This window comes from Heptranchias perlo, chromosome 4 (genome assembly GCF_035084215.1).
Source record: "Heptranchias perlo isolate sHepPer1 chromosome 4, sHepPer1.hap1, whole genome shotgun sequence".
NCBI lineage: Eukaryota > Metazoa > Chordata > Chondrichthyes > Hexanchiformes > Hexanchidae > Heptranchias > Heptranchias perlo.
Window position 1 is genome coordinate 2,359,416 of NC_090328.1, and position 20,917 is coordinate 2,380,332.

General features: G+C 51.1%; 1 protein-coding gene across 1 annotated transcript in view; it reads right to left on the reverse strand.

Annotated features, from left to right (window-relative positions):
* Nucleotides 1-6,662: 6,662 nt before the first annotated feature.
* LOC137320387 (complement component C6-like) overlaps nucleotides 6,663-20,917 on the reverse strand; it is a gene marked incomplete at its 5' end in the record, with an annotated part of 36,303 nt that continues 22,048 nt past the window's right edge. Inside the window, 5 exon segments of the mRNA XM_067982087.1 lie at nucleotides 6,663-7,010; nucleotides 7,838-8,079; nucleotides 12,141-12,222; nucleotides 19,958-20,039; nucleotides 20,041-20,150. Coding sequence (XP_067838188.1) covers nucleotides 6,841-7,010; nucleotides 7,838-8,079; nucleotides 12,141-12,222; nucleotides 19,958-20,039; nucleotides 20,041-20,150 — 686 coding nt within the window.

Here is a 20,917-nt window from a genome sequence, read left to right on the forward strand (position 1 = left end):
ATTGAGGGAAGGGAGGAATGAGGAAGTGGAGGATTGAGGGAAGGGAGGCTTGGGGGAGGGGTAGATTGAGGGTGTTGGGGGTTTGAGGGAGTGGAATATTGAAGAAGGCAAGGATTGAGGAAAGGGAGGATTGAGGGGTGGTGAGAATTAAGGGGGAGTGGAGGATTGAGGGAGTGAAGGATTGAGGTGGAGAGGAGGATTGAGGGGGAGTGGAGGATTAAGGGAAGGGAGGATTGAGGGAGGGGAGGATTGAGGGTGTGGAGGATTGAGGGAGGGGAGGATTGAGGGAGGGGAGGATTGAGGGAGGGGAGGATTGAGGGAGGGGAGGATTGAGGGAGGGGAGGATTGAGGGAGGGGAGGATTGAGGGTGTGGAGGATTGAGGGAGGGGAGGATTGAGGGAGGGGAGGATTGAGGGAGGGGAGGATTGAGGGAGGGGAGGATTGAGGGAGGGGAGGATTGAGGGGGAGAAATGAGGAAAAGAAGGATTGAGGGAAAGGATAATTGAGGGAGTGGAGGATTGAGGGAGTGGAGGATTGAGGGAGTGGAGGATTGAGGGAGTGGAGGATTGAGGGAGGGGAGGATTGAGGGAGGGGAGGATTGAGGGAAAGGAGGATTGTGGGAGTGGAGGATTAAGGGAGTGGAGGATTGAGGGAATGGAGGATTGAGGGAATGGAGGATTGATGGGGGGAGGATTGATGGAGGGGAGGATTGAGGGAGGGGAGGACTGAGGGTGTGAAAGATTGAGGAAGGCGAGGATGGGGGAGGCGAGAATTGAGGGGGAGGGAAGGATTGAGGGGAAGGGGAGGATTAAGGGAAGGGAGGATTGAGGGAGTGGATGATTGATGGAGTGGAGGATTGATGGAGTGGAGGATTGAGGGGGTGGAGGATTGAGGGGGTGGATGGTTGAAAGGGTGGAGGGTTGAGAGGGTGTTGGATTGAGGGGGAGGCGAGGATTGAGGGGGAGGCGTGGATTGAAGGGGAGGAGAGGATTGAGGGGGAGGCGTGGATTGAGGGGGAGGCGTGGATTGAGGGGTAGGATTGAGGGAGTGGAGTATTGAGAGACCGGATGATTAAGGGGGTGGAGGATTGAGCGGGAGTGGAGGATTGAGGGGAAGTGGAGGATTGAGGGGGAGGCGAGGATTGAGGGGTGGAGGATTGAGGGGGAGTGGAGGATTGAGGGGGCGGCAAGGATTGAGGGGTTAGGATTGAAGGGAGTGGAGGATTGAGTGGTGGAGGATTGAGGGGGAGGCGAGGATTGAGGGGGAGGATTGAGGGATGATGATTGAGGGAGTGGGGTATTGAGAGAGCGGATGATTGAGGGGGTGGAGGATTGAGCGGGAGTGGAGGATTGAGGGGAAGTGGAGGATTGAAGGGGAGGCGAGGATTGAGGGGTGGAGGATTGAGGGGGAGTGGAGGATTGAGGGGGAGGATTGAGGGGAAGTGGAGGATTGAAGGGGAAGTGCAGGATTGAGGGGAGGCGAGGGTTGAGGGAGCGGCGAAAATTGGGGGTTAGGATTGAGGGAGTGGAGGATTGAGGGGTAGTGGAGGATTGAGGGAGGAGATGATGGGGGAGCATAGGATTGAGGGAGGGAGGATTGAGGGAGCGGAGGAATGAGGGGGAGTGGAGGATTGAGAGAGCAGTAGATTGAGGGGGAGTGGAGGATTGAGGGGGAGTGGGGGATTGAGGGGGAGTGGGGGATTGAGAGAGCAGACGTGGTCTACATGGACTTCAGCAAAGCCTTTGACAAGTTACCGCATGGTAGGTTGTTACATAAGGTTAAATCTCATGGGATCCAAGGTGAGGTAGCCAATTGGATACAAAATTGGATTGACGACAGAAGACAGAGGGTGGTTGTGGAGGGTTGTTTTTCAGACTGGAGGCCTGTGACCAGCGGTGTGCCTCAGGGATCGGTGCTGGGTCCGCTGTTATTTGTTATTTATATTAATGATTTGGATGAGAATTTAGGAGGCATGGTTAGTAAGTTTGCAGATGACACCAAGATTGGTGGCATTGTGGACAGTGAAGAAGGTTATCTAAGATTGCAACAGGATCTTGATCAATTGGGCCAGTGGGCCGATGAATGGCAGATGGAGTTTAATTTAGATAAATGTGAGGTGATGCATTTTGGTAGATCGAATCGGGCCAGGACCTACTCCGTTAATGGTAGGGCGTTGGGGAGAGTTATAGAACAAAGAGATCTGGGAGTACAGGTTCATAGCTCCTTGAAAGTGGAGTCACAGGTGGATAGGGTGGTGAAGAAGGCATTCAGCATGCTTGGTTTCATTGGTCAGAACATTGAATACAGGAGTTGGGATGTCTTGTTGAAGTTGTACAAGACATTAGTAAGGCCACACTTGGAATACTGTGTACAGTTCTGGTCACCCTATTATAGAAAGGATATTATTAAACTAGAAAGAGTGCAGAAAAGATTTACTAGGATGCTACCGGGACTTGATGGTTTGACTTATAGGGAGAGGTTGGATAGGCTGAGATTTTTTTCCCTGGAGAGTAGGAGGTTTAGGGGTGATCTTATAGAAGTCTATAAAATAATGAGGGGCATAGATCAGGTAGTCAAAATCTATTCCCAAAGGTAGGGGAGTCTATAACGAGGGGGCATAGATTTAAGGTGAGAGGGGAGAGATACAAAAGGGTCCAGAGCGGCAATTTTTTCACTCAAAGGGTGGTGAGTGTCTGGAACGAGCTGCCAGAGGCAGTAGTAGAGGCGGGTACAATTTTGTCTTTTAAAAAGCATTTGGATAGTTACATGGGTAAGATGGGTATAGAGGGATATGGGCCAAGTGCAGGCAATTGGGACTAGCTTAGTGGTATAAACTGGGCGACATGGACACGTTGGGCCGAAGGGCCTGTTTCCATGTTGTAAACTTCTATGATTCTATGATTGAGGGAGGGGAGGATTGAGGGATGGGAGGATTGGGGAGGGGAGGATTGAGGGAGGGGAGGATTGGGGAGGGGAGGATCGAGGGAGGGGAGGATCGGGGGAGGGGAGGATCGGGGGAGGGGAGGATCGGGGGAGGGGAGGATCGAGGGAGGGGAGGATCGGGGGAGGGGAGGATCGGGGGAGGGGAGGATCGAGGAAGGGGAGGATTTGGGGAGGGGAGGATTGAGGGAGGAGAGGATTGAGGGAGGGGAGGATTGGGGAGGGGAGGATTGAGGGAGGGGAGGATTGAGGGAGGGGAGGATTGAGGGAGGGGAGGATTGAGGGAGGGGAGGATTGGGGAGGGGAGGATCGAGGGAGGGGAGGATCGAGGGAGCGGAGGATCGAGGGAGGGGAGGATTGAGGGAGGGGAGGATCGAGGGAGGGGAGGATCGAGGGAGGGGAGGATCGGGGGAGGGGAGGATCGGGGGAGGGGAGGTTCGAGGGAGGGGAGGATCGAGGGAGGGGAGGATCGAGGGAGGGGAGGATTGGGGAGGGGAGGATTGAGGGAGGGGAGGATTGAGGGAGGGGAGGATTGAGGGGGAGAAATGAGGAAAAGAAGGATTGAGGGAAAGGATAATTGAGGGAGTGGAGGATTGAGGGAGTGGAGGATTGAGGGAGTGGAGGATTGAGGGAGTGGAGGATTGAGGGAGGGGAGGATTGAGGGAGGGGAGGATTGAGGGAAAGGAGGATTGTGGGAGTGGAGGATTAAGGGAGTGGAGGATTGAGGGAATGGAGGATTGAGGGAATGGAGGATTGATGGGGGGAGGATTGATGGAGGGGAGGATTGAGGGAGGGGAGGACTGAGGGTGTGAAAGATTGAGGAAGGCGAGGATGGGGGAGGCGAGAATTGAGGGGGAGGGAAGGATTGAGGGGAAGGGGAGGATTAAGGGAAGGGAGGATTGAGGGAGTGGATGATTGATGGAGTGGAGGATTGATGGAGTGGAGGATTGAGGGGGTGGAGGATTGAGGGGGTGGATGGTTGAAAGGGTGGAGGGTTGAGAGGGTGTTGGATTGAGGGGGAGGCGAGGATTGAGGGGGAGGCGTGGATTGAAGGGGAGGAGAGGATTGAGGGGGAGGCGTGGATTGAGGGGGAGGCGTGGATTGAGGGGTAGGATTGAGGGAGTGGAGTATTGAGAGACCGGATGATTAAGGGGGTGGAGGATTGAGCGGGAGTGGAGGATTGAGGGGAAGTGGAGGATTGAGGGGGAGGCGAGGATTGAGGGGTGGAGGATTGAGGGGGAGTGGAGGATTGAGGGGGCGGCAAGGATTGAGGGGTTAGGATTGAAGGGAGTGGAGGATTGAGTGGTGGAGGATTGAGGGGGAGGCGAGGATTGAGGGGGAGGATTGAGGGATGATGATTGAGGGAGTGGGGTATTGAGAGAGCGGATGATTGAGGGGGTGGAGGATTGAGCGGGAGTGGAGGATTGAGGGGAAGTGGAGGATTGAAGGGGAGGCGAGGATTGAGGGGTGGAGGATTGAGGGGGAGTGGAGGATTGAGGGGGAGGATTGAGGGGAAGTGGAGGATTGAAGGGGAAGTGCAGGATTGAGGGGAGGCGAGGGTTGAGGGAGCGGCGAAAATTGGGGGTTAGGATTGAGGGAGTGGAGGATTGAGGGGTAGTGGAGGATTGAGGGAGGAGATGATGGGGGAGCATAGGATTGAGGGAGGGAGGATTGAGGGAGCGGAGGAATGAGGGGGAGTGGAGGATTGAGAGAGCAGTAGATTGAGGGGGAGTGGAGGATTGAGGGGGAGTGGGGGATTGAGGGGGAGTGGGGGATTGAGAGAGCAGACGTGGTCTACATGGACTTCAGCAAAGCCTTTGACAAGTTACCGCATGGTAGGTTGTTACATAAGGTTAAATCTCATGGGATCCAAGGTGAGGTAGCCAATTGGATACAAAATTGGATTGACGACAGAAGACAGAGGGTGGTTGTGGAGGGTTGTTTTTCAGACTGGAGGCCTGTGACCAGCGGTGTGCCTCAGGGATCGGTGCTGGGTCCGCTGTTATTTGTTATTTATATTAATGATTTGGATGAGAATTTAGGAGGCATGGTTAGTAAGTTTGCAGATGACACCAAGATTGGTGGCATTGTGGACAGTGAAGAAGGTTATCTAAGATTGCAACAGGATCTTGATCAATTGGGCCAGTGGGCCGATGAATGGCAGATGGAGTTTAATTTAGATAAATGTGAGGTGATGCATTTTGGTAGATCGAATCGGGCCAGGACCTACTCCGTTAATGGTAGGGCGTTGGGGAGAGTTATAGAACAAAGAGATCTGGGAGTACAGGTTCATAGCTCCTTGAAAGTGGAGTCACAGGTGGATAGGGTGGTGAAGAAGGCATTCAGCATGCTTGGTTTCATTGGTCAGAACATTGAATACAGGAGTTGGGATGTCTTGTTGAAGTTGTACAAGACATTAGTAAGGCCACACTTGGAATACTGTGTACAGTTCTGGTCACCCTATTATAGAAAGGATATTATTAAACTAGAAAGAGTGCAGAAAAGATTTACTAGGATGCTACCGGGACTTGATGGTTTGACTTATAGGGAGAGGTTGGATAGGCTGAGATTTTTTTCCCTGGAGAGTAGGAGGTTTAGGGGTGATCTTATAGAAGTCTATAAAATAATGAGGGGCATAGATCAGGTAGTCAAAATCTATTCCCAAAGGTAGGGGAGTCTATAACGAGGGGGCATAGATTTAAGGTGAGAGGGGAGAGATACAAAAGGGTCCAGAGCGGCAATTTTTTCACTCAAAGGGTGGTGAGTGTCTGGAACGAGCTGCCAGAGGCAGTAGTAGAGGCGGGTACAATTTTGTCTTTTAAAAAGCATTTGGATAGTTACATGGGTAAGATGGGTATAGAGGGATATGGGCCAAGTGCAGGCAATTGGGACTAGCTTAGTGGTATAAACTGGGCGACATGGACACGTTGGGCCGAAGGGCCTGTTTCCATGTTGTAAACTTCTATGATTCTATGATTGAGGGAGGGGAGGATTGAGGGATGGGAGGATTGGGGAGGGGAGGATTGAGGGAGGGGAGGATTGGGGAGGGGAGGATCGAGGGAGGGGAGGATCGGGGGAGGGGAGGATCGGGGGAGGGGAGGATCGGGGGAGGGGAGGATCGAGGGAGGGGAGGATCGGGGGAGGGGAGGATCGGGGGAGGGGAGGATCGAGGAAGGGGAGGATTTGGGGAGGGGAGGATTGAGGGAGGAGAGGATTGAGGGAGGGGAGGATTGGGGAGGGGAGGATTGAGGGAGGGGAGGATTGAGGGAGGGGAGGATTGAGGGAGGGGAGGATTGGGGAGGGGAGGATTGAGGGAGGGGAGGATTGGGGAGGGGAGGATCGAGGGAGGGGAGGATCGAGGGAGCGGAGGATCGAGGGAGCGGAGGATCGAGGGAGGGGAGGATCGAGGGAGGGGAGGATCGAGGGAGGGGAGGATCGGGGGAGGGGAGGATCGAGGGAGGGGAGGATCGGGGGAGGGGAGGATCGGGGGAGGGGAGGATCGAGGGAGGGGAGGATCGAGGGAGGGGAGGATCGAGGGAGGGGAGGATTGGGGAGGGGAGGATTGAGAGGTTTGTGTCTGGAAGCAGACAGGTGGATTGTGGATTGGTTTACCCTGTTCCTATATAAGTGAACATTACAATCTAATGTTAAGCACTTGGACCAATCGCATTCCTCAGATAATCCCCCTCGTAACCCCAACAAACACCTCACGAGCTGTCCGGTTGCTTCAGAATCTCAGCCTATATTTTGTTTGAAAATAAACATTGTACTTTACACAGACATTAAAGAGTTCAGTACAAATCTGAAGTCCCATATAGTATGAAGAGTATTTCGCTATAACTTTGCAATGCCTCATTCTGTGATGTCGGTGTGAACTCCTCAATATGGCCGCAGAGGTGTCTAAGGAGCTGCCTGAGGGGTATCACACATCTGAATATTCATCTTTCTGCATTTCATCGCGCCCAGCCGGCAAAGGCTGACTCTTCTCTCCTGGGAACCCAACACGATGCAATAATTCTCATCGTCTCCCGCAGGGCATTGGTTCGGCAGCAAACATGTGCACTTTGTCCCTGAGAGAGAGGCAAAGGAAAATGAAGAGTCAGTGTTATGGAGACATGAAGCAGTGCTGCATCTCACTATTGCTTCTACAGAAGGGTGAACGAGGGAGAGAGCTGCGGCTCAGTGAAAGCACTCTCTCACCTCTGAGTCAGAAGGTCATGGGTGCATAGTCCCACTGCAGAAATTTGTGCCCATAATCCAGGCCGACACTCCCAGTGCAGTACTGAGGGAGTGCAGCACTGTCGGTGGTGTCGTCGTTCAGATGAGACATTAAACCGAGGCCCCGTCTGCCCTCTCAGATGGATGTAAAAGATCCCACGGCCACTATTCAAAGAAGAGCAGGAGAGTTCTCCCCGGTGTCCTGGGCCAATATTTATCCCTCAACCAACATCACTGAAAACAGATTATCTGGTCATGCATCTCTTTGTTGTTTGTGGGATCTTGCTGTGCGCAAATTGGCTGCCGCGTTTCCTACATTACAACAGTGACCACACTACAAAAGTGCTTCAGTGGATGTATGTGGATATGCCGGTGATGGACTGGGGTTAACAATTGTAAACAATTTTACAACACCAAGTTATAGTCCAACAATTTTATTTTTAATCCCACAAGCTTTCGGGGGCTTTCCCCTTCCTCAGGAACACCGCCTGAGGAAGGGGAAAGCCCCCGAAAGCTTGTGGGATTAAAAATAAAATCGTTGGACTATAACTTGGTGTTGTAAAATTGTTTACAATCAGTGGATGTAATTTGCTTTGGGACGTCATGAATAGTGCTATAGAAATGCAAGTCTTTCTCTCCTTTACAGACACACAATGAATACCGCAGCCATTGCCATCACCTGTACACCTCTCCCAGTCAAAGCACGTGTCAACAGATGCGCAAGGCTCCCTCTTGGAACTGGAGACGGACAGTCTGGCTCGCTCTGCTACCCACTGCAGGTCAGACTCCTGGCACAGCCCCTCCTTCACCAGCTGAAGGCTCTGCCCATCACACCGTCTAGCTAAATACACACAGGTCGTGGTGCTGAGCATGGTCTGCGCTGTGATGTCGTAAACACACACCGCTGGAGACAAGGTAGTGCTGCAAACAAAACCGGTCGACAGTTAGGGGTGTTAGTGAGGTACAGGCACAAACACAGACACAGACACAGACACAGACAGGCACGAACACAGACAGGCACGAACACAGACACAGACACAGACAGGCACGAACACAGACACAGACACAGACACAGACACAGACAGGCACGAACACAGACACAGACACAGACGCAGACAGGCACGAACACAGACACAGACACAGACAGGCACAAACACAGACAGGCACAAACACAGACAGGCACAAACACAGACACAGACAGGCACGAACACAGACAGGCACGAACACAGACACAGACACAGACAGGCACAAACACAGACACAGACACAGACAGGCACAAACACAGACACAGACACAGACAGGCACGAACACAGACACAGACACAGACAGGCACGAACACAGACAGGCACGAACACAGACACAGACACAGACAGGCACAAACACAGACACAGACACAGACAGGCACAAACACAGACACAGACACAGACAGGCACGAACACAGACAGGCACGAACACAGACACAGACACAGACAGGCACAAACACAGACACAGACACAGACAGGCACGGACACAGACAGGCACGAACACAGACACAGACAGACAGGCACGAACACAGACACAGACACAGACAGGCACGAACACAGACAGAGACACAGACAGGCACGAACACAGACACAGACACAGACAGGCACGAACACAGACACAGACACAGACAGGCACGAACACAGACACAGACACAGACAGGCACGAACACAGACACAGATAGGCACGAACACAGACACAGACACAGACAGGCACGAACACAGACACAGACACAGACAGGCACGAACACAGACAGGCACGAACACAGACAGGCACGAACACAGACACAGGCACAGGCACAGGCACAGACACAGGCACAGACACAGACAGGCACAAACACAGACACAGGCACAGACACAGACAGGCACGAACACAGACACAGGCACAAACACAGACAGGCACAAACACAGACACAGACACAGACACAGACAGGCACAAACACAGACAGGCACGAACACAGACACAGACACAGACAGGCACGAACACAGACAGAGACACAGACAGGCACGAACACAGACACAGACACAGACAGGCACGAACACAGACACAGACACAGACAGGCACAAACACAGACACAGACACAGACACAGACAGGCACGAACACAGACAGGCACAAACACAGACACAGACACAGACACAGACAGGCACGAACACAGACACAGACACAGACAGGCACAAACACAGACACAGACACAGACAGGCACGAACACAGACAGGCACAAACACAGACACAGACACAGACAGGCACGAACACAGACACAGGCACACTCACATGCCGAGAAATATACAAACACAAAAAACAGAGACTTTGAAATAAAGACACACAAAACAGACAAATCATAGAATCATAGAAATTTACAGCACAGAAGGAGGCCATTCAACCCATTGTGTCTGTGCTGGCCGAAAAAGAGCCATCCAGCTTAATCCCACTTTCCAGCTCTTGGTCCGTAGTCCTGTAGGTTACGGCTCTTCAGGTGCACATCCAAGTACTTTTTAAATGAGTTGAGGGTTTCTGCCTCTACCACCCTTTCAGGCAGTGAGTTCCAGACCCCCACCACCATCTTGGTGCGAACATTTTTCCTCAGCTCCCCTCTAATCCTTCGACCAATTACTTTAAATCTATGCCCCCTGGTTATTGACCTCTCTAAGGGAAATAGGTCCTTCCTATCCACTCTATCTAGGCCCCTCATAATTTTATACACCACAATTAAATCTCCCCTCAGCCTCCTCTGTTCCAAAGAAAACAACCCAGCCTATCCAATCTTTCCTCATAGCTAAAATTCTCCAGTCCTGGCAACATCCTCGTAAATCTCCTCTGTACCCTCTCTAGTGCAATCACATCTTTCCTATAATGTGGTGACCAGAACTGTACGCAGTACTCAAGCTGTGGCTTAACTAGTGTTTAATACAGTTCTAGCATAACCTCCCTGCTCTTACATTCTATGCCTCAGCTATTCTACGCCTTCTTAACCACCTGATCTACCTGTCCTGCTATCTTCACTCTGTTCCTCTACACCTCTCAGTATCCTCCCATTTATTGTGCACTCCCTTGCCTTGTTGCCTTCTCCAAATGTATTACCTCACACTTCTCTGGATTGAATTCCATTTGCCACTTTTCTGCCCACCTGACCAGTCCATTGATATCTTCCTGCAGTCTACAGCTTGCCTCCTCACTATCAACCACATGGCCAACTTTTGTATCATCTGCAAACTTCTTAATCATGCCCCTACATTTAAGTCCAAATCATTAATATATACCACAAAAAGCATGGGACCTAGTACTGAGCCCTGCAGAACCCCACTGGAAACAGCTTCCAGTCACAAAAACACCCAGTGACCATGACCCTTTGCTTCCTGCCACTGAGCCAATTTTGGATCCAGCTTGCCACATTCCCTTGGATCCCATGGGCTTGTACTTTTCTGACCAGTCTGCCATGTAGGACCTTGTGAAAAGCCTTGCTAAAATCCATGTAGACGACATCAAACGTGTTACTCTCATCGACCCTCCTTGTTACCTCCCCAAAAAATTCAATCAAGTTAGTCAGACACGACCTTCCCTTAACAAATCCATGCTGACTGTCTTTGATTAACCCGTGCATTTCTAAATAACGATTAATACATAGGAACATAGGAACAGGAGTAGGCCATTCAGCCCCTCGAGCCTGCTCCGCCATTTGATAAGATCATGGCTGATCTGTGATCTAGCTCCATATACCTGCCTTTGGCCCATATCCCTTAATACCTTTGGTTGCCAAAAAGCTATCTATCTCACATTTAAATTTAGCAATTGAGCTAGTATCAATTGCTGTTTGCGGAAGAGAGTTCCAAACTTCTACCACCCTTTGTGTGTAGAAATGTTTTCTAATCTCGCTCCTGAAAGGTCTGGCTCTAATTTTTAGACTGTGCCCCCTACTCCTAGAATCCCCAACCAGCGGAAATAGTTTCTCTCTATCCACCCTATCTGTTCCCCTTAATATCTTATAAACTTCGATCAGATCACCCCTTAACCTACGAAACTCTAGAGAATACAACCCCAATTTGTGTAATCTCTCCTCGTAACTTAACCCTTGAAGTCCAGGTATCATTCCAGTAAACCTACGCTGCACTCCCTCCAAGGCCAATATGTCCTTCCGAAGGTGCGGTGCCCAGAACTGCTCACAGTACTCCAGATGCGGTCTAACCAGGGTTTTGTATAGCTGCAGCATAACTTCTGCCCCCTTGTGCTCTAGTCCTCTAGATATAAAGGCCAGCATTCCATTAGCCTTCTTGATTATTTTCTGCACCTGTTCATGACACTTCAATGATCTATGTACCTGAATCCCTAAGTCCCTTTGGACATCCACTGTTTTTAACTTTTTACCATTTAGAAAGTACCCTGTTCTATCCTTTTTTGATCCAAAGTGGATGACCTCACATTTGTCTACATTGAATTCCATTTGCCACAGTTTTGCCCATTCACCTAATCTATCAATATCCCTTTGTAATTTTATGTTTTCATCTACACTGCTTACAATGCCACCAATCTTTGTGTCATCGGCAAACTTAGATATGAGACTTTCTATGCCTTCATCTAAGTCATTAATACTGTCCCTCAGAATTTTTTCAAATAATTTGCCCATCACCGAGGTTAGTCTGACTGGCCTGTAATTAATGTCTATCCCTTTTTCCCTTTTAAAACAACGTTACAAATGTTAGCAGTCCTCCAATCCTCCGGCACCACACCTGTGGCCAGTGAGGATTGGAAAATGATGCTCAGAGCCTCCGCTATTTCCTCTCTTGCTTCTCTTAACAGCTGGGGATACATAATACATGATTAAAACATGGACATATGCACACAAAATAACAACACACTAAAGCAAAGACTCACATACAAGATGCAAAGATAGAGAGCAACACACACACACAGATTTAAGGACAGATCTAACAGCTGGCACCCGGTGGTATCCAGAGCATAAACGTACCTACAGTCCTGCTCTGCCGACATGCAGACGCACTCTGTCCCGCTCACCTTCTGTCCGAGCTGGCAGCCGGAGGTATCGATAGCTACAGAACAAAGTGATTGTCTGGGATTACACAAAGAGGGGAGACAGCTGCAGTCAGAGGCAGTGGACGACTGGTGGAGGGATAGTTGTTCAGCTGTGCGGTTCGTGTCACTCACCGGCTGCCTGGCTTTGTTTCTTAATGTCTTTTCCTAATGTCAGGTTTGGGACAGAACTCTTTGAACAACCAACCATATCCCTTTGCCTCCACCACAGATTCTCACTCCCCCCACCTGTGAGGGGACTCACCCATCCTACCTTAACATTCAGGGCTGCTCTGGAATCATAGAATCACAGAAATTTACGGCACAGAAGGAGGACATTCAGCCCATCGTGTCCGTGCTGGCCGGAAAAGAGCTATCTAGCCTAATCCCACTTTCCAGCTCTTGGTCCGTAGCCCTGTAGGTTACGGCTCTTCAGGTGCACATCCAGGTACTTTCAAATGAGTTGAGGGTTTCTGCCTCTACCACCCTTTCAGGCAGTGAGTTCCAGACCCCCACCACCCTCTGGGTGAAAAAGATTCTCCTCAGCTCCCCTCTAATCCTCCTACCAATCACTTTAAATCTATGCCCCCTGGTCACTGACCCCTCTGCTAAGGAAGATAGATCCTTCCTATCCACCTTATCTAGTCCCGTCATAATTTTGTACACCTCAATTAAATCTCCCTCAGCCTCCTCTGTTCCAAAGAAAACACCCCCAGCCTATCCAATCTTCCGTCAGAGCTAAAATTTTCCAGTCCTGGCAACATCCTCGTAAATCTCCTCTGTACCCTCTCTAGTGCAATCACATCTTTCCTGTAATGTGGTGACCAGAACTGTACCCAGTACTCAAGCTGTGGCCTAACTAGTGTTTTATACAGTTCCAGCATAACCTCCCTGCTCTTATATTCTAAGCCTTGGCTAACAGAGGAAAGTATCCCATATGCCATTTTAACCACCTTATCTACCTGTCCTGCTACCTTCAGGGATCTGTGGACATGCACTCCAAGGGTCCCTCACTTCCTCTACACCTCTCAGTATCCTCCCATTTATTGTGTATTCCCTTGCCTTGTTTGACCTCCCCAAATGCATTACCTCACACTTCTCTGGATTGAATTCCATTTGCCACTTTTCTGCCCACCTGACCTGCAGGAGGAGGCCATACGGCCCCATGGGTCTGTTCCACCATTCAATCAGATCATGGCTGATCTTTGACCTCAACTCCACTTTCCTGCCCGATCCCCATATCCTTGATTCCCCTAGAGTCCAAAAACCTATCAATCTCAGCCTTGAATATACTCAACGACTCAGCATCCACAGCCCTCTGGGATAGAGAATTCCAAAGATTCACAACCCTCAGTGAAGAAATTCCTCCTCATCTCAGTCTTGAATGGCCGACCCCTTATCCTGAGATTATGCCCCCTAGTTCGAGACTCTCCAGCCAGGAGAAACAATCTCTCAGCATCTACCCTGTCAAGCCCCCTCAGAATCTTATATGTTTCAATGAGATCACCTCTCATTCTTCTAAACTCCAGAGAGTATCGGCCCATTCTACTCAATCTCTCCTCATAGGACAACCCTCTCATCCAGGAGATAAGGAGACCAACACTGTACACAGTACTCCAGGTGAGGTCTCACCAAAGTCCTGTACAACTGTAGTAAGACTTCCTTATTCTTGTAATCCAACCCCATTGCAATAAAGGCCAACATCCCATTTGCTTTCCTGATTACCTGCCTCACCCGAGGGGTTAGTGCTGTGAGTCACTGAGAGCCACAGGATATTCAAAGCCAAACCGAACCCTGCCCTCGCATGAGGAACACACCCACCCACTCACTCAATCACACACTCACACTCACCCACTCACAATCACACACTCACACCCACCCACTCACTCAATCACACACTCACACCCACCCACTCACAATCACACACTCACACCCACCCACTCACTCAATCACACACTCACACTCACCCACTCACAATCACACACTCACACCCACCCACTCACTCAATCACACACTCACACTCACCCACTCACATCACACACTCACACCCACCCACTCACTCAATCACACACTCACACTCACCCACTCACAATCACAAACTCACACCCACCCACTCACCATCACGCAATCACACACTCACACTCACCCACTCACAATCACACACTCCACACCCACCCCACTCACTCAATCACACACTCACACTCACCCTCTCTCACTCAATCACACCTCACACTCACCCACTCACACTCACCCACTCACACCCACCCACTCACTCAATCACACACTCACACTCACCCACTCACTCAATCACACACTCACACTCCCACTCACACCCACCCACTCACTCAATCACACACTCCACTCACACAGCTCACTCAATCACACACTCACACTCACCCACTCACAATCACACACTCACACCCACCCACTCACTCAATCACACACTCACACTCACCCACTCACTCAATCACACACTCACACTCACCCCACACTCAATCACACACTCACACTCACCACTCACACTCACCCACTCACACTCACCACCACTCAATCACACACTCACACTCACCCACTCACACTCACCCACTCACACCCACCCACTCACTCAATCACACACTCACACTCACCCACTCACTCAATCACACACTCACACTCACCCACTCACAATCACACACTCTTCACTCAATCACACACTCACACTCACCCACTCACTCAATCACACACTCACACTCACCCACGCACACTCACCCACTCACACTCACCCACTCACACCCACCCACTCAATCACACACTCACCACTCACCCACTCACAATCACACACTCACACCCACCCACTCACTCAATCACACACTCACACTCACACCCACTCCACACATCACACACTCACACCCACCCACTCACTCAATCACACACTCACACCCACCCACTCACTCAATCACACACTCACACCCACCCCACTCACCAATCACACACTCACACTCACCCACTCAACAATCACACACTCACACCCACCCACTCACTCAATCACACACTCACACTCACCCACTCACAATCACCACTCACACCCACCCACTCAATCACACACTCACACTCACCCACTCACAATCACACACTCACACCCACCCACTCACTCAATCACACACTCACACTCACCCACTCACAATCACACACTCACACCACCCACTCACAATCACACTCTCACACTCACCCACTCACAATCACACACTCACCCCCACCCACTCACTCAATCACACACTCACACCCACCCACTCACAAATCACACACTCACACCTCACCCACTCACAATCACACACTCACACTCACCCCACTCACCATCACACACTCACACTCACCACTCACCAATCACACACTCACACTCACCCACTCACAATCACACACTCACACTCACACCACTCACCATCACACACTCACACCCACCCACTCACTCAATCACACACTCACACTCACCCACTCACTCAATCACACACTCACACTCACCCACTCACAATCACACACTCACACCCACCCACTCACTCAATCACACACTCACACCCACCCACTCACAATCACACACTCACACTCACCCACTCACAATCACACACTCACAACCCACCCACTCACAATCACACACTCACACCCACCCACTCACAATCACACACTCACACTCACCCACTCACAATCACACACTCACACTCCACCCACTCACTCAATCACACACTCACACCACCCACTCACTCAATCACACACTCACACTCACCCACTCACAATCACACACTCACACTCCACCCACTCACTCAATCACACACTCACACTCACCCACTCACCAATCACACACTCACACTCACCCACTCACAATCACACACTCACACTCCACCCACTCACTCAATCACACACTCACACTCACCCACTCACCAATCACACACTCACACTCACCCACTCACTCAATCACACACTCAACACTCACCCACTCACCAATCACACACTCACACCCACCCACTCACTCAATCACACACTCACACTCACCCACTCACTCAATCACACACTCACACTCATCCCACTCACATCACTCACACTCACACTCACCCACTCACTCAATCACACACTCACACTCACCCACTCACTCAATCACACACTCACACTCACCCACTCACTCAATCACACACTCACACTCCACCCACTCACCAATCACACACTCACACTCACCCACTCACTCAAATCACACACTCACACTCACCCACTCACAATCACACACTCACACTCACCCACTCACTCAATCACACACTCACACTCACCCACTCACCAATCACACACTCACACTCACCCACTCACCAATCACACTCTCACACTCACCCACTCACAATCACACACTCACACTCACCACTCACAATCACACACTCACACCCACCCACTCACTCAATCACACACTCACACTCACCCACTCACAATCACACACTCACACTCACCCACTCACAATCACACACTCACACCCACCCACTCACTCAATCACACACTCACACTCACCCACTCACAATCACACACTCACACCACCCACTCACAATCACACACTCACACTCACCCACTCACAATCACACACTCACACCCACCCACTCACTCAATCACACACTCACACTCACCCACTCACAATCACACACTCACACTCACCCACTCACAATCACACACTCACACTCACCCACTCACAATCACACACTCACACCCACCCACTCACTCAATCACACACTCACACTCACCACTCACAATCACACACTCACACTCACCCACTCACTCAATCACACACTCACACTCACCCACTCACAATCACACACTCACACTCACCCACTCACAATCACACACTCACACACACCCACTCACTCAATCACACACTCACACCACCCACTCACAATCACACACTCACACCCACCCACTCACTCAATCACACACTCACACTCACCACTCACTCAATCACACACTCACACTCACCCACTCACAATCACACACTCACACCACCCACTCACTCAATCACACACTCACACCCACCACTCACTCAATCACACACTCACACTCACCCACTCACTCAATCACACACTCACACTCACCCACTCACTCAATCACACACTCACACTCACCCACTCACAATCACACCACTCACACCCACCACTCACTCAATCACACACTCACACCCCACCCCACTCACAATCACACACTCACACCCACCACTCACTCAATCACACACTCACACTCACCCACTCACTCAATCACACACTCACACTCACCCACTCACTCAATCACACACTCACACTCACCCACTCACTCAATCACACACTCACACTCACCCACTCACTCAATCACACACTCACACTCACCCACTCACACCCACCCACTCACAATCACACACTCACACCCACCCACTCACTCAATCACACACTCACACTCACCCACTCACACCCACCCACTCACAATCACACACTCACACTCACCCACTCACTCAATCACACACTCACACCCACCCACTCACTCAATCACACACTCACACTCACCCACTCACTCAATCACACACTCACACCCACCCACTCACTCAATCACACACTCACACCCACCCACTCACAATCACACACTCACACCCACCCACTCACTCAATCACACACTCACACTCACCCACTCACTCAATCACACACTCACACTCACCCACTCACTCAATCACACACTCACACTCACCCACTCACTCAATCACACACTCACACTCACCCACTCACAATCACACACTCACACTCACCTACTCACAATCACACACTCACACTCACCACTCACAATCACACACTCACACCCACCCACTCACTCAATCACACACTCACACCCACCCACTCACAATCACACACTCACACCCACCCACTCACTCAATCACACACTCACACTCACCCACTCACAATCACACACTCACACTCACCCACTCACAATCACATGTACACATACACAATCACACACTCACAATCACAATCACACATACACACAATCATACACACTCGCAATCACTCACATACATTCACAAACTCACAATCACAATCATCATCACTCACAATCACACAGACAATTACACAGGCAATATTACACCTACAATCACAATCACACACACAATCGCACACACTCACAATCACACTCACACACAATCACACACTCATAATCACACACTCACGATCACACACACTCACAATCACAAACTCATTATCAATCAATCACACATACACACATTCACACACACAATCACAATCATACACACTCACAATCACATACATACAATCAGAAACTCACAATCACAATCATACACACACAAAATCACACATACATGCACAATCACACACTCACATACACAATCATATAAATAATCACACACTCACAATCACACATACACAACCACAATCACACACTCACAATCGCACAGACAATATCACACGCACAATCACAATCACACTCACAATCACACACTCACATACAGAATCACACACTCACATACAGAATCACACACTCAATCACAGGATATTCAAAGCAACCCCAACCCTGTCCTCATCTGAGGACACCCATTTAATCTCCTCCCACAGCCCATGTACACTCTCCCCTATCATGGACTCTCCCCACCCATTTAATCTCCTCCCACAGCCCATGTACACTCTCCCCTATCATGGACTCTCCCCACCCATTTAATCTCCTCCCACAGCCCATGTACACTCTCCCCTATCATGGACTCTCCCCACCCAATTAATCTCCTCCCACAGCCCATGTACACTCTCCCCTATCATAGACTCTCCCCACCCATTTAATCTCCTCCCACAGCCCATGTACACTCTCCCCTATCATGGACTCTCCCCCCCCATTTAATCTCCTCCCACAGCCCATGTACACTCTCCCCTATCATGGACTCTCCCCACCCATTTAATCTCCTCCCACAGCCCATGTACACTCTCCCCTATCATGGACTCTCCCCACCCATTTAATCTCCTCCCACAGCCATGTACACTCTCCCCTATCATAGACTCTACCCACCCATTTAATCTCCTCCCACAGCCCATGTACACTCTCCCCTATCATGGACTCTCCCCACCCATTTAATGTCTAGAATGATGTTCTATATAGATACTGCCTGGTCCCCAAAGATAATTCACCAATTGTCCAGAATATTCATCTCTCCTTACAGCTCCACTCCCATCCTGACCTACTGCCCTCTCTCCTCTCTATGCTCCCCAGAGTCCCATCATGTCCCCAAAGACTATCTGGCCATCTCACTCTGCCCCTATCCCTGTAGCCTCCATTCCCACCCAGATTTCTAGCCAGCTCCTTTGTGAAAGAGTTAAATTCCTTGCCCTCCGCTGCTTTGTGTGCGGATCAGTTCCACCTGTAAACTGGGGCAGGTTTGCTCCCACCTCTGTTCTCGGGCCAGGTTTGCTGACGTTAATCCGGTCCCTCTGGTTTGAGCTCACAGTCCTGGATTCACAGACTCAAATAGAAGAGGGTGTAACAGTACAAAGGAGTGCAGCCCATTTTGGAAAGAGTTAAAACCAAGATAACTGGGCTAGCCCGTGATCAAAGCTCAAAGATCTAGTCTGGGTGTTTAACCTTTGGTGGGGATTCCCCAAGAATAAACCTCTTGTGCCTTAAAAAGGGGGTGAATTTCCTCGGCCCTTCTCCTGTTCCACAGGGTCTGTGCTGAAGTTAGAGCAGGGGATCAGGAGAAACCCGGGGGAACTCTCCCCCGAAGCAGGTTCTTACCGGTGTGGCAACGGAGGCCCTCGGTCAGGTCAGGTTCCCAGGTCAGGTCAGGCCCACACTCGTACCGTGTCTGCCCAGTCAGGAGCCATCCCAGGCGGACACTGCACTTCAACGGATTCTCCGACGCTGTAATCAGCTTTGAGTGGTTGTAATGTTGCTGGGCTGGAGACAGCTGGCCTGTTACAGGCCACCCCTACATCATCAGGGGAAAGAAAAGGGAAAACTTTAACGGGTAAATTCAGAGCTCGAAGGGGGAGGAGGGAGGAAGGGGAGGGGGGTGAGGGGAAAGGGGGGGGTGAGGAGGGGGAGGGGGTAAGGAGGGGAGGGGGTGAAGAGGGGGTGGGGTGAGGAGGGGAGGTGGAGAGGGAGGAGGGGGTGAGGAGGTGGAGGGGTGAGAAGGGAGGGAGGTGTGGAGGGGGAGAGGTGAGGAGGGGGAGGGGTGAGGAGGGAGTGGGGTGAGGAGGGGAGGGGGGTGAAGAGGGGGTGGGGTGAGGAGGGGAGGGGGGTGAAGAGGGGGTGGGGTGAGGAGGGGAGGTGGAGAGGGAGGAGGGGGTGAGGAGGCGGAGGGGTGAGAAGGGAGTGGGGGTGAGGAGGGGTGTGAGGAGGGGGGAGGAGGTGAGGTAAGGTGGGAATGGGGTGAGGAGGAAGAGGGGGTGGGGTGAGGAGGGTGTGAGGAGAGGGAGCTGGTGAGGAGGGGGTGGGGTAAGGTGGGGATGGGGTGAGGAGGAAGAGGGGGTGGGGTGAGGAGGGGGAGCGGGTGAGGAGGGGGAGCGGGTGAGGAGGGGGTGGGGTAAGGTGGGGATGGGGTGAGGAGGAGGAGGGTGTGTGGACTGGGAGGGTGTGAGGAGAGGAGGGGGTGAAGAGGGGGTGAGAAGGGGTTGAAGGAGGAGGGGGTGAGGAGGCAGAGGGGTGAGAAGGGAGTGGGGTGACGAGGGGAGGGGTGAGGAAGAGGTGGGGTGA